Source organism: Stegodyphus dumicola, chromosome 8, assembly GCF_044657685.1.
Source record: "Stegodyphus dumicola isolate Sdum_Otavi_A_Nest chromosome 8, ASM4465768v1".
NCBI lineage: Eukaryota > Metazoa > Arthropoda > Arachnida > Araneae > Eresidae > Stegodyphus > Stegodyphus dumicola.
In genome coordinates this window covers 163,047,230-163,062,500 of record NC_140775.1, presented here as the reverse complement: position 1 = coordinate 163,062,500, position 15,271 = coordinate 163,047,230, and the positions used below count along the sequence as shown (strand labels likewise).

Sequence of the window (15,271 nt, the reverse complement as noted above, 5' to 3'; positions counted from 1 at the left end):
TTGCTGGGAATAGGTGGAAGTCGCTCGGTGCCAGGTCGGGACTGTACGGCGGATGAGGAAACAACTCCCACTTAAAAGTTCAACGCTGCAGCCATTCGCTGATTTTTGTGGTCCTCTGTCAAGATTTTTGGAATCCATCTTGCACAAAACTTGTGGTAACCAAGCTTTTCGCTGATGATTTCGTGCAACAAACTTCGCGAAATTTGTGGAAAACTCAAAGAAAGTTCCGTTATTGTGAAATTTCGATTTTCACGGACTTTAGCATCGACTTTTTCGAGAAGTTCGGCGGTCACTATGCTGGGTCTCCCACTTTGATCTTCGTCGTGAACATTGGTTCGGCTATTTTGAAATCTTATGACCCACTGACGCACTCCACCTTCAGTGATAATGTTGTCCCCATACACTTCACGAAGCTGCCGATAGATTTCTATCGGTTTACAGTTTTTTGCAGTCAGAAACCTTATTACTGAGCGCACCTCGCAGCTCGCGGGATTTTCAATTAACGCAGACATTTCAAACCGTCACAGTATCTGAACGGAGCACAGCACGAACCTCTCACTAGCACGGCTAGATGCAGACTGAGCTGCGCAACGCTCTGACCCCAAGATGGCCGCGCTAGCCCCGCCCCTAGCGGACACAGACGGAAACGTAATCTACTTCCTGGATGGCCCTCGTATCATATTCTGATAAATTCAGTTATTTATGTATATGAATTTTTTATAAGATCTCAAATATTTATGCTTTGAAAGAATTATGCGTAAATATTTCAGTTTTATAAATTTAACACACGTTTTCATTTTTCTGTTTCAAGTTTTTATATACTGCACCACAAAAAGCTTAAAATATGTAATGTCTAATATTTCTAGTCTTGTTATTTTTCTTTTATTATCACCAACAAGTAACAATTTGTACGCATTAGCTTCAAATAAATTTAACTGTTTTTATTTTTATCTTTGCCCTCAATTTGCTTTTTACCCTATTTGCTATTAAAAATAATTAACTAGAAATAAGATATCATACTACAATTATAATTTTGTCCAAAACATTTTAAACATTACTCTAATCACGTTTAAAACATTTATACAGTCAAAAGTCTTTAATCCGGACTTGACGGGATTTCGGCAATTCCGGATTATAGATCATCAATTTAAATCTGGTAAGATGGCATGCAGAAATTATAAAATTAAAAATATGAAACTAATTTATGAAACAAAGAGCAATTATGATCTAAAGGGTATCAAAATTTACAAAAAAAAAGCTTAATATTTATTTGTTTACTTTATTAAACATTTCTTTCAACGCACGCATGTGTAAAACATACATTACGTGTAGTCGAAATTAGAAAATTGCAACCAGAAAACAATTTGATGTGTATTCGTGATATTTATAATTACGAGGAATTTGATTTAAATCATATCAAAGACAGAGTACATCGAGATGAAATACTACATTTAGTAATGAATTATAAGCCGAATAAAATAAAAACATCTGCCTTGAAGATAAGGATAGTGCTGACAGATCAACATCCAGTTCATTGCGCGCTGCAATGTATCCCCCGCAGAGCAGCGTGAAATTGATAAACAGATTTCAGAATGGTTAGAGAAACAAAGGATATGCCTTTACCCATTTTATTGCAGCAATTCCAATTTTTGTTTGATGGACATCGAAACATGCTTTCGCTTTTTAAATCCTTTGGCATCTCCAGAATCGGAAATTCTTTTTGACATAATCGAAAGTTCAAGCTTACTTTTATAAAATTTCTCCAACAGTCTACAAAAAATAATAAGCCAGATCCAATTAGAAGATTAAGGAACAACGCAATCTGCAAATTTAACTGAAATAGATAATTAGGTAATTTTAGCTTAGCTTATACCATTCATTATACATTAAACGCGCATGCGTAAAGGTATTATGTGCATTTCTGCACAAGCGTAACCACATTATGTGTTTACGCATGGGCAGAAAGTTCGTAGCTTTGAGGTCTGGATTATAGATCATTCCGGATTATGGACATCCGGATTAAAGACTTTTGACTGTATTGTTATTCAGTCCAGTAGATTATACATTTTTGAAAAGATTCATATTTTCTTTAAATACTTTATTGAATAGATAATTGTTATCCAAATCATCCTAAATTTTAAAACAATTTTTGTTCCTATTTGAAATTGTTAAATTGTATTCGGATTTATTTAAATTATCTGATTTTCCAAAACAAGCCACAAGTTAAAAATTTTTTTTAAGAAAAAAAAATAGTAATAATAAGTTTTTAACTTTAAAAAAAAATCAGTGTTTTCGGCAACTATCATAATATTGCTTTGAATTGCTAGTTAATAAAAATGCCCTTTATCAAAACATTATGCTCTTTGTATCATTACATATCTTTATACAACTTATACACAGTTTGATATTATATATCATCATAACTAAAATTGTTTTTCCTATCTTCCCAGTTTAGAAGTGATGAATACTAAGTAATGAAGTCAAAAGTGGTTGATTTTGCTTGTAATATGTGTTCTTGCTGTGTAGTTATACTTTTTTCTTAATGAAAGCAACAAAAATTGAGATTATTATAACAAATATATAATTTAATTACTATATACAATATTTAGTATGTGGATTTAGTCTTCATCTGAATCATTAGTAGCAACTGTTGCTTCAGCATAACTGACAGCATCAACCAAAGAACACTCATTTGATTTTAATCTTTCTCCTAATTTAAAAAAGGGAAAAAAAATATACATATATATATATAATGGTGAGATTCTTTTACTTAGATAATACAAGCATTCAACTGTAAGACATAAAAGAAATACAATTTAATAATTAAACTTCAGCTAGAAATGATTTATGCACGTTCATGTACACATTACATCGATGATTTTAAACAACACAAAGGCATAATTATTGGCTTGGTATAGAACTGAATACTATATTTTTTCATACATTGATGATAGTGAAAATATTGCAAATAAATGCTAGTACACTAGGCCCTTTTAAATATACTAATCCATAATAAGTTATCAGTAATAAACTCAAAATCATATGTATGATCCTAACTAAGAATAAACATGAGACTGGTGAATAATTTAACTACTTCACTATTAAGGAACATAAGTCATTCCATGTTTCTGTCATGCTCTGTCTAATACTGAAACTACTGAAGTAAGCTGAAAATTAGCATGAAGAAGCAAGAAATGTAAAAGGTATAATGGCACTATTTTACACCTTTTAACCAGATACCTGCAATAACAATTATTGTCAAAGATATGAACGATATTTCATGCACTTCTTATAATACAATATTTAGTATGAATGAAAAGAAAATAAAACTTTTTCGCCTTGAATTAATTCCAGTTATGTAAGCAATATTTAATAACAAAAAAATGGCAAAGTCACATAGTTTGCTTTTATATGCTTTATCGATAAAATGCTGCATACAAATTTCATTAAAATTTCCATTTTCCCTCAGTTCAATCATTTTTATAGTATTTATAAATTAAAATAAATGTGTACTTTTACATTGTTTAATTATAATTTTAAAATGTAGATCAACAAAAAAATATAAAATGCAAATGTATAATTCAGCAAATATTTAGTATTAGCCGTCACCATGGATTCAAAATACAACTCATGATTTTGCTTTCCTGTAAATATTAAAAAATTCCAAAAATTATTCTAAATTTTCTACAATTTTTATTTCCAAGTAACTTTAAATCAAATAATACAAGCACATATTTGATTAGCGTCATCTTTCTGATAATAATCTTCTCACAGAAAGCTAGACATTTGTCTTGGATTAATTTTTACTGGATTTCACAAGAAATGAAACAGAATCAATCCACTGTTCTTACGCATATGATAATCAATCAAATATCACACTCACATAGAAAAATAGTACACGATGGAAATGTAATATTAACAACTACAAGAACTGAACTGAATTTATGTTCTAATAAGGAATAAGAATTGAGAATTCAGGGAAAGTCTTATTTTGCTTTTTGGTTTTAAGTTTTATTCTGTATCCAATTTAATATATTCTTATATTGAAAAGGTCACTTGGAAGCAGAGATAAGCTGCACAGAATAAATATCTGTTGAAAGCATCTGCTAAACAACACCCATCAGAATTTTTTTTTAAATCTGTTTAATAGACCTACTGGTATCAGAAATGTATTTCATTACCAAAAAAGTGCCAGCTATTACCCACACATAAAAATTTGCATACTTAAAACAGAAATTAAATAATTCAATTGTTTAATCAACATTAAAGATATCTTACTTATTAATTCTGCAATAGCTTTTTGAGTACGCCTTTCCAATTTTTCAAGTTTTTTTGCAACATCTCTTTTGAGATCCCAGTCTGGTTTACGTGGAGCTAATGTAGATAAATCCTATATTATGAAAAATGATAAAATATAATAATTCCACAATATATAAAATTACTAAAATTATTACACAAATAAAAGAATTAAAATTATGATAAATCACATTAAGACAACATTATAATTCATTTGGAAGCTCAAACCTTTGTTAATAAAAATATGCATAATCCTTCCAGAATTAAATTAGAAATTACTTCAGTGTATAACAAGTAAAACCTAAGAACTGAGCCTTATTTTTGACTGCATCTTCATGGATCACTAACTTATATTAAAAAAAAGTTTCAATCAATCAAAATATTAGCTTATTTTATAACAATACAAGTTTTAACAAAATAAAAAAAAAAGTATGTTAATATATAAAAACCGTCAAGTACTTTTATTTAATTGCTGATTTTTTTTTTTTTTTTTTTTTTTTAAGCTTGTGCACTTAAAAAGGCTACAATGGAGTTTTCTAATTTAAACATGCAGTCATGTATGTCATCCAATGGGTACTACACAAAACACCATGAAGAGTTCGACTATAAAAGTCCGAGATCCAGAATCATCGGGACTTCAACAATTCCAGATTTCAGAAATTTTTATGTTTTAGATCATGACTTTGAATCTTCTAAAATGCCATTAAGTCACAGCAACATTAGGGTCTCACATATTGTTTAGCACCCCCTCACAGCTATTCAAGGGTGATCCTAGCCAACATCAATATGTCAATAAATTCGTTGTTGTTGGCCAGGGCACATCTTCCTAGCCAGCTGGTGTTTGAAAGTGACACATTGAGAATCTCAGTTAGTGGGAAGAAAAATCACATTCAAAATGCACCTTCCTTATTTATTATTAAAGTCTCCTTTCCTAGACTTTGTAAGATAGGAGGGAAATTTTTCTTGTTATTTTATTTATATAGTTACTTAGTGGAATGATGATCCAGAAGTCTGGATATTAGACCATTCCAGAAATCAGACATCCAGATTTCAGACTTTATAATGTATCAATGAATCTCATTTCGAGACAGGCTTATAACCATTTGCCCTTGCAACAACACTGTATTTGTTTGGAGATACATTCAATAATTCTCTCATAATATACATATCATACCTCCCAATCTCTAAAGATAAAAATTCAGAAGATTTCTCCAAAATTCAGAAGAACACGAAGAATTAATATCATGCTTTGATATTAAAAAAATAAGAATTTATACAAATAGAAAAAAGAAAATTGTACTTACATTAGTAAATCTCAATTAAGTAGTAACTAAAAAATTTATTAGGAAACATAAAACAAGAACTTAATGTTACACAAAAAAATTATTGCAGTGAATTTAGAGTGCATTTTTTGGCTTTAGCCAAAAACTCTTTGGAAAATTTCCTGTCATAACAATTAGTTTCCTCATAACATTTAGCAATTAAAATCTTTTCTAGAGTTTTTGGTGAAATTAAAGAATGAAACATAGTTTTGTTTTTCTTCACAACCCTGAAGACTCTCTCGCACTCAGCATTACTGTGTGGAATTACAAGAATAGCACATAAAACTCTTGTTAGTCTATCGTATTTTGGTGTTCCATCAGCTATTTTTATTCTTTTTAAGGTACCAACAAGGACATCAAGTTTATCTTCTCCAGAACTAGCAAGGTCTTCAAACTGTGTAAACAAACATTCTGCCGAAATGACATCGGCATCCGAATTGGTAGCCAAATTTGAAAAAAAAAAAAACATCCACTTTCTTTGACATTGTCGAAGCCGAAGCATTAACTTCATGCTTTTTAGACTTAACAAGCTTCACAATGTCGCTTCTTCCACCGTGACTTATTATGAAGTCACACACGCACACGTTGCAAAATGCATAGTTATTTCCTTTGAAGGATTCTTTAATTGTTGGGAATTCGGCTTTGTAGGCAGGCCGAAAATATTGAGAATACGGTTTTTTTGAACTCATTTCGTAACAACGACGTATTAAGAAAATTCGTAGCACGTGCAAACAAAATTTAAAAAAAAAAAAAAAAAAACAGAATGCGACAATCCACGCTAAAAAAATAATCTGCCGCCCACAAAGAAAGGAGTGGGAGAAACAAGTTCAGCGCATTGTATTGGCTGGTTAAGCAGCGAATTGGGAGAAACCGCAGGTTACTGGATTCGAAGTAGTCGGTAGTTGGCGGTAAAACACGATGCAATTGGCAAAAATTGCTGAATTGGCGAAAAATTCTAAAATTTCGACAAAATTCACTAAAAACAATTGAAAAAGGAAAAAAATCGTAAAAAATGGATCACAATCGTAAAATCGTGAAGACAAACGCATTTTCGTAAAAATTACAAAAAATTCGTAAAAGTTGGCAGGTATGACATATATATATATATATAATATACAGGGTGTCCTAAAAACATTGACCTCAGCTTTTATTTCTTAAATATGATTGCAGACATATATTATAAATTACAAAGTTATTTAAAAAAAGGAATAGAATTTTATGAAATCAATTAAAATTTTCAAGGAATTAAATTTATAGAAATACAAAATTTCCATCTTTATGTAGCCCCTATACAGAAAAATTCTAAGGTCACCAACTTTCACCATTGGTCAGACTCTACTAACTGCAGAGCTCCACCTTAATTTTGATGGAGAACACTCCAGGGGACATATCTGAGGATCTCCCACCCGTCTTACTCTATCACTGAACCAATCAGGACTTTCAACTTGTCAGTATTTTAAGTATCTCTATGCTGCATAAACATTACACATTTAGCCATATTTTCTGTGATTCAAACAGAGGCCCAAATATGGCAGTCAGCATCACCAACCAATTACACTGCATTATCATCATAAAACATTAATCAGAATGGCAAGGGAACACAGCAGTGTGCTTTTCTGTTCTGTTATATTGATGCATTTTTAGCTTATTTTCCCCCTCATGCTTTCATCTAGTTTCATGATAAAACTCCAATGGAAAAGAACATGAACATGGTCATCCCCTCTTTTTTTGTTAATAAACTTTTGTCAATTTTCACAGTTTTGTAGCAATTAACAATTTTAATGTTAGGACAAGATAACCAGGAATGGGCATATACTTCTCTCATGTAATTAACTCAGTCAGTTGTTATGTTGCGATTTATTTACAAAGCTTAATATGCATTACAGTCAAAAGTCGTTAATCCGGACTCATCGGGACTTCGGCGATTCCGGATTATTGATTTTTCCGGATTATAGATCATCAGTTTAAATCTCGTAAGATGGCATGCAGAAATTCTAAAATTAAAATATAAAACCGTAATTTATGAAATAAAGAACAATTATTATCTAAAGGGTATCAAAATTTGCAAAAAGAAAAAGCTTAATATTTATTTGTTTACTTTATTAAACATTTCTTTTAATGTAAGTTGTTTAAGTTTTGCTTCGTTTCATGTGATAATACTTTCTCTTTAATTCTATTAAACAGACATAATTTCTTGTTCAGTTACAAAGTTCCGCTGTTCAAGTCCTATAATTGCTGTGTCAAGAACACCGACTAATTTGTCAATCGAAATTTTTTCGTTTTCAATAACCTCTGTTACTTTTTTTCGCTATCGGAAGCGAATTATAATGACCAGGAACTTGTTTTAAATCATATCAAAGATGGAGCATATCGAGATGAAATACTACATTTGGTAAGGAATTATAAGCCAAATAAAAACATCTGCGCTGAAGATAAGGATAGTGCTGACAAATCAACTTCCAATTCATTACGCGCCCGCCACGGCGCGGCGTTCCCCCCGCCGAGCAGCGTGAAATTGATAAACAGATTTCGGATTTCAAAACATACTTTCGCTTTAGATCCTTTACATATTAACAAATATATATCGGAAATTCTATTTGATATAATCGAAAGTTTAAGCTTACATTTATAAAATTGCTCTTACAGTCTGCAAAAAATAATAAGCCGGATCCAATTCGAAAATTAAGGAACAACGCAATCATCAACATTAACTGAAATAGATAATTTTAGTTTATACGTCCATTATACATAAAACGCGCACGCGAAAACGTATTCTGCACTTGCACACACTGATATGCGCAGTCGTAAAAGGTCTTACGCGCACGCGTAAACGCCTATGCGCATGTGTCAACGCGGCGCATGCGCAGAAAGTTTTTAGTTTTGATGTCCGGATTATAGATCATTCCGAATTATGGGTGTCCAAATTAACGACTTTTGACTATAATTCCTGTCAGCATAAATAAAAATGTAAGGCAGTTACAAAAGGAATTTATGATCCAACAAACCACATTTGTACATGGATACATTTATCTTCACAGCATCAAGCCATGTTAGACATTTCAACTTCCAGTCATATTTTAATTTCATGAAATGGTTATTCATTAGGAGTGATGGTTAGACAATTATCCCCAGCCAAACCAAACTGGCAAAAAATAAATATGTCAAAATGTACAAAATAATACATATAGTAGACCTTCAAATGTTTATTGGGTTAATAGTATTTCAGAATGTATAATTATTTCGGCTAATATTTCTGGGAATAATTTTCTAACTGTAATATCTTATTTCTAATGAAAGACATTTACTTTCCCTAAATTTACTTATCCTTCGATACATATTAAAGTTTGAAATAAGTGTTGAATATCAAGTTTTATTTCATTTGAAATGTGTATTACAACTTTGTTTTAAGTTCTATTCAAAATGTGTGGCACTTTGTTAGGAACACATTTGCAAATATTTGTACATAATAATCCCTTCCCCTGCTCTCAAATTAACATCTTAAAAGCTTGGAGTGCATCTGATTCTTATTTTAATTTTGATTTGTTTAGATATTGTGTTAAACATCTTACACACAGTAACAATTATTAACATTGTTGAGGAATTGCCTTGCTTTGATTCCAATTCAATATTAATTTTAGATGTTTAAAGTTTATCATTAAAAATATACAGTACACTAATTATGGTTTTCATTAACATACTAAGATAAAATTAAATTGATTACAATATTAATAGATGGTAGCTGAATAGCTGTTGATAAAAGTGTGTTTAAATAAGCACATAATATAAATGAAATTCATAACTTACAACTTCATCTATCAAAGGTTCTGGTTTAGTTGCTTCAAGGTGGTCTTTTATTTCAACTTCAACTGAAAGAATGAAAAAAATTCTGTAAAATTTTATGAAATAAATCCAATTTTAAAAAAGTAATTTCTAAATTTTGTTTGATATATCATATAAAAAAGGATCATTACTAAGCACTAAGCTTTAAACAAGCATCACACATTTTTAATTTACATATTTATTTTAAACTTTCTTAACAGAGAATGTCATCATATAGATATCAATATTTTTAGATAATTTCATAGCACTCATGTCCTAAATTAACATTTTTGAATATCTGGGTTTCTCATAGATTTGAAATTTAGCAATATTATAAGCGTCGACCAATCAGAGAGAAGCTAAAATGTAGCGGCGTTCTACAGAAGATTTCGCTGTCACAATACAAGCAGAGCGAACGAGGAAAATCAATCGAGCAGGAGAACAGTGCGGGAAAGTTGTAGACACATCCACCCATGCGCAAATTTAGCTTCTCTCATTGGCCACGGCTTACACCCCGTTCTCGCAAGTGTGAACAGAATTTCCGTATTTTATGCCCTTATGACTACGCCTCTATGCCGCTGTCTGAACGCAACCTTATAGAAACTCTATTATGATGTAATTAGTTGCATGATTGCGGTGAATTTGAATGATCAGAAAAGATTTGTAAGGACTTGCTGTGTTGGATGTTGATTAGGAAGCACAATGGTTATTTTCGGTTTACATGGTAAAATGGATGAATGTGGTAAGATAAATTTGAAGTTTCTGGACGATTTGGAAGGAAATGTATAAAAAGCATCAACTGACTGGTGTATAAATGAAATTATTTTTATTTTACTTTATCTTATTTTTGTGAATTTATGTGGCGACACCAGTATACAAATTCTAGTTCACATAATTTTAGGAAGTTTTTTGATGCTGTTAAGGAATTTAGTTTGAAATGTTAAGGTAACTGGATATTTCCTTTCTGTAGTGCTAAGATTAATTTCCTTTTTCATGTTATTTCACAGTTTGATTAAAAATGTAGTTTATTGAGATTATATTTTTTTGTTTGGCTCTAGTGTAGAACTAGCTGCTTTGAAGTTTTAAGTGAAAACAGATCGCTGCATACATAGACAAAGTCAAGAGTGTGCGCAATGCCAAGTTTGTGCAATTCTGTGATGTTTTTTTTAAGTGAAAATAGGTCAATGTATACATGGAAACCGAGTTTGTGTAATTGTTTCACTTGTTATTTTGGCTTTGTGTAGCAGCGATTTTTGGCACAAGCCAAAATAACAAGTCAAAGAATTGCACAAACTCGTCCACGTACTGCAAAAAATCCTCAATTTTCACTAAGGGGCACCTGTAAATATATTTTTACTGACATGTATATATTGTAAATATGTTTATAATATTTAAATAAAAAATTATTAAAATTTTCAGATACTTTTCTGTTAACAGAGTGTCATTTAGTGTCAAACACAAACACAGACATGAAATCTAATTAGATGCAACAACTTTAATTGGGCACAATGTGAAGGTGTGCATGATGCATTTCTCTGAGTTTTTACAGGTAAAAACAGAATGTACAAAGGAAGAACAACAGTTTATTTTCCCATGAACATGGCAACCATTAATGCTGTATCATTTTCCCAAGTACACATCGACCATTGTTCTCACCATGTATACACTGATCTGTTGTCATTTAAAGAAACAACAAAGAATTGCACTAATTCAGCCCTGCACATTAAACAACAAACTAACACATTTGTCACTTTACTGCATATTTGGCAACTGCACTCCATTAACAGTAAAGTACCCTTTTTACATTTATAGCTTTACTCACACAGATAATAAAATAATAAGAATACAATACAAGATTTACCAGACTCTGGCTTAGCTTTAGGAAGTTGATTGTTTCTCAAATCATCATCATTTGGAGTATAGTTCCGAAAAATTGGCCTATTTAGAATACAGAGAAATTTTAACTTCCATAGGGAAGGAAGTACTCAATAACATAAATATACACTTATTATAAAAAAATTTCTTAAAAAAACAAGTACTACTCTCATATACGCCCACAGACGTGTCGCCAAATGCGGCGATATGTGTTCTGCGCTGGTTTTTTGGTGCGATTGTGTGTTCTGCGCTGGTTTTTGGTGCGATTGTGTGTTCTGTGATAGTTTTTGGCACGATATTGTTTGTATGGCAGCCCTTTTGATGTTGAAACTTTATTTTGCTGAAGTGGTTGGTTTGGTGGATGTTTTGAAATGGCTTATATTGCAATGAAAGACGTGGTGGCAAAATTTCAGTTGCATATTTTGGACTGTGTGCAAGATAAAGTTAGTATTAAAAGGTACAATGTTGAATTTGTTAACGAGTCTTTTGTTCACGGGTGTGTTTATGCAGATTTTATTCACAAATGTATGCTGAACTTTGTATACTCTGTGTATCAAAAGATGTTTGAAATTGATATTTCTGCTGTTTGAAGAAGCATTCACAATGGAAAGTGTATTTTATTTTATTGCTGTTCTTATTTTGGAGAAAGGTATGTTCGGTTTTTTTTTTTTTTTTTTTTTTTTTTTCCCCTTATGAATTTTTGTCATTATTGTTTTTTTTTTTTTTTTTAATTTGTTTATTTTATTTTAGTTTATTTTGTTTATTTGTGTGCATTGGCAGAGCTGATGCCTAGAATGTGCAACTTGCTGATTTTTTTTTAAGCAGAACACTGCATACATGGTATTGTTTGAAATTTATTGTTGTTATGCTAGTTTATTTTAACGAGGTGTGCATAATTCCTAGATTTCTACACTGCATAGATTGTGCAATTTTTTAATTTTTTTTTATGTTACAACAGATCGCTGTGTACATGGATTCTTGTCAAATATTTTTGGTTACAAACTTTACTTTTTTGCTATCTAAATTTTGTGTTTTTGTTTTGGATTTTTGGCATAAATTGTGTGTTAAAAACGTGGTTTTTGCAGACATTTTAGGCTTAAAGTTTGAAACGTAGACAAAAAATTTAGATAGTAATATGGTGCCTTGGAGTTTCTCGCCAAAAATGTTTGGAAAGAAATTTGTCACCAACCGAGAGTGTGTATAAGAGTGGTTCCAAAAAAACGATATTATTGTTAACAAAGGAAAAGAGAAAGTACATAATTTCCCTCAAGAATTTTGGTGCAGTTTTTTGCTAAAAAGCCAAAATTTATCATTTAAATTGACCCAACTTATAATAATGAAATAATTAATTAAATAAATAGTTTGGCAAAAAAATTGTCACAAACCGAGCACATGTATAAGAGTAGATCCAAAAAAACATAATAGTATTGTTAACCAAGGAAGAGTGAAAGTACATTATTTCCCTCAAGAATTCTGTTATAATTTTTTGCTAAAAGGCCAAAATTTATCATTTCAAATGACTCAACTTATAATAATGAAATAATTGATTAAATAAATAATTCTAGAATTTAAAACACTGGGAACTCTAGAGCAGCCAATTTAATCATACGATTATTTCTTCAAGTTCGCCACTGTTTTAGAAATCAATATTTGGATATTTATTGCAGTTTTATTAATATTAGCATACTACACCCAATCCCCTTTCTTTATTGCTTTACCAAAATTTTTCAATCAGACGTGGTTTGAAGGAAACAGAAATGGTCTTCTAATTTGTAATTTTTATACTTTTTTAGGTTAGAGTAGAGAGAAGGGTACCTGTTGTATTATCCTGAAGTTATTGTTTCATTTATCGCCAAGTTATCATTTCATTTATGGTAGCCCGACTAGTTGAATGTTATGGAAACCCTATTATGACGTAATCGGTTGCATGATTGTGGTAAATTCATAAGGGCTTGTGTGTATTGGTTAAGAAATATATTGCTTCTTTTGTGGTTTAGACAGTAAAATGGCTGAATGTGGTAAGATTAATTTGAAGTTTCCATATGATTTGGAAAGAAAGGGGAAAAGAACATTACTTGACTGGTGTGTAAATGAAGGTTTACTTAGTAGCCATTATTAAGTGTCCCGTTTGTACGAAGGAAATGCGTATGGTCGAATATCGGACGATAAATGGCGCTACGGATGATAGTTTTTACTCCTATTTTGTGAATTTGTGTAGCGACGCTAGTATACAGATTCTAGTTCAGATAATTTTAGGAAGTTTTTGGATGCTGTTAAGGAATTTTGTTTGAAATGTTAATTCGTAAATAAGATAACTGGATATTTCCTTTGTGTAGTGCAAAGATAAATTTTCTTTTTTATGTTATTTCATTGTTTGATTCAAAATGTAGTTTACTGAGATTATATATTTTTTGTTCACTATGCCTTTGACTTTTTAAGTGAATATATCTCAATGTGTACACGGACAAAGTCAAGGGAGTGCGCAATGCCTAGTTCGTGCAATTCTCTGATGTTTTATGAAGTGAAAATAGGTCGATGTGTACATCGATACTGAGTTTGTGCAATTCTTTGTCTTGTTATTTTGAATTTGTGTAGCGGCCAAATTAACAAGTAAAAGAATTGTACAAACTCGGTATCCATGCACTGCCAAAAATCGCCTAGAGGTACCTGTAAATATATTTTTACCCTTTTCTACAGTGTCAAAAAGGAATAATTAATTAAATTAAATTACTGAAGAGATTAAAAAGATCTTTCATACCTTTTTATAAAACTGACCTCCCTCCAGCAGTAGAATCAAATCTTAATCATAAAGTTTCGACTCTGTTCTCTCTACAATCATTTACTTTTAATTTGTTTTTAAAAATATTCCTTCCATCTTACAGGATATTAACACTTAATTTAACATTTATTTATTATTTCAAGTTCTCCTACCTAAACTTTTTAGCAATTTTTTTTTTTTTTTTTTTTTTTTTAATGTTCTGTTTATTTCACCAAAATGGTATCATAGCATTTGCAACCTATTATTTCTGTATAAAGTATGATTATTACAGCATTATATAATATTATTATTGCCACATATTAAGCTTTACATCAAGGATTATTTAAGTTTTCGCATTGGACAGTAAAGATTTTTGTCTGATGATGAAAATCAAGACACACTCACACACACTTGGATGTAAACATATATATACACAAGTGAATTTAATACTTTACTTTTGACTGTTCCCTACATACAGCACGCTTCTGTTTTCATATATGGTTTTGTTATTTATTAATAAATTTTCTGCCAGAGCCCGAGGTACAAATTCAACATTGTGAACGTTCTCGTGAGCCTATCTTATTCGCAGCTCAGCTATACATGTATTTTGATTTATATTATGACTGAGAACATTGAATTACTTGAATCCGTATATATTTAGTAATTCTCTTAAGGTAATAAAGAATGAAATACTATTACGATAACTTAACACAGTATAATAACAGCAAAAATAGGAATAAGGAAGAATAAGAGCAAAAAACTTTAAAAGTACGAAATCCGTGATTTCAGAAATATCAATTTAGAAAGTATATATTACTTAGGCAGCTCTACTTCAGGAGCATCATTTTGAGTATCACTTTGTTCTTCCACACGTCTTCGCAGATTCGCTAGCTTCTCTCGCCTTTTCTGAGCTTCTTCCATTAATTTTCCACTTCCCAATTCCATTATGAATATATATAATAAAATCGAACTTTTTCTTGAATATTCAGACTCTCCGTTCTGAGACACACTTTGAAAAACATATACGCGCTCTGAAAGGTGTAAATAAAAACACCATGCAAGTAGCCAAATCACATGTGGTAAATATCATGAAATTTAATGACAACATTATACTCCGTTGATGTAACACATCAAGAATAAAATAGAAACTTATTTGTCAAAAGAGCAAGTTTTAATATAATTTAATATCATAAATCAGTAA

The 15,271-nt window shown here is 31.0% G+C and overlaps 2 protein-coding genes across 3 annotated transcripts in view; one reads left to right on the top strand and one right to left on the bottom strand.

Annotated features, from left to right (window-relative positions):
* Mps1 (dual specificity protein kinase monopolar spindle 1) overlaps window positions 1–10,860 on the top strand; it is a 37,367-nt gene extending 26,507 nt beyond the window's left edge. For both annotated transcript variants that reach the window (XM_085822675.1, XM_085822673.1), the window contains exon 5: window positions 10,496–10,860. The gene's annotated coding sequence lies outside the window, so the exon portion shown is untranslated. The remainder of the gene's footprint in view (window positions 1–10,495) is intronic.
* On the bottom strand, window positions 2,559–15,250 carry LOC118188045 (coiled-coil domain-containing protein 12). The gene is made up of 5 exons (XM_035358389.2): window positions 14,888–15,250; window positions 11,299–11,375; window positions 9,423–9,484; window positions 4,279–4,390; window positions 2,559–2,710 (listed from the first exon to the last, which is right to left on the bottom strand). The coding sequence occupies exons 1-5, from the start codon at window positions 15,013–15,015 to the stop codon at window positions 2,619–2,621; spliced, it is 471 nt and encodes a 156-aa protein (XP_035214280.1). The 5' UTR covers window positions 15,016–15,250; the 3' UTR covers window positions 2,559–2,618.
* Window positions 15,251–15,271: the final 21 nt, after the last annotated feature.

Excerpts from the sequence above, each read along its gene's own strand:
- LOC118188045 (XM_035358389.2), bottom strand. The coding sequence starts at position 15,015 with ATGGAATTGGGAAGTGGAAAATTAATGGAAGAAGCTCAGAAAAGGCGA. Across the intron at positions 11,376-14,887 it reads CCTGAAGTAGAGCTGCCTAA|GCCAATTTTTCGGAACTATA; the intron begins GTAATATATACT and ends TATTCTAAATAG. Across the intron at positions 4,391-9,422 it reads AACCTTTGATAGATGAAGTT|GATTTATCTACATTAGCTCC; the intron begins GTAAGTTATGAA and ends TTCATAATATAG.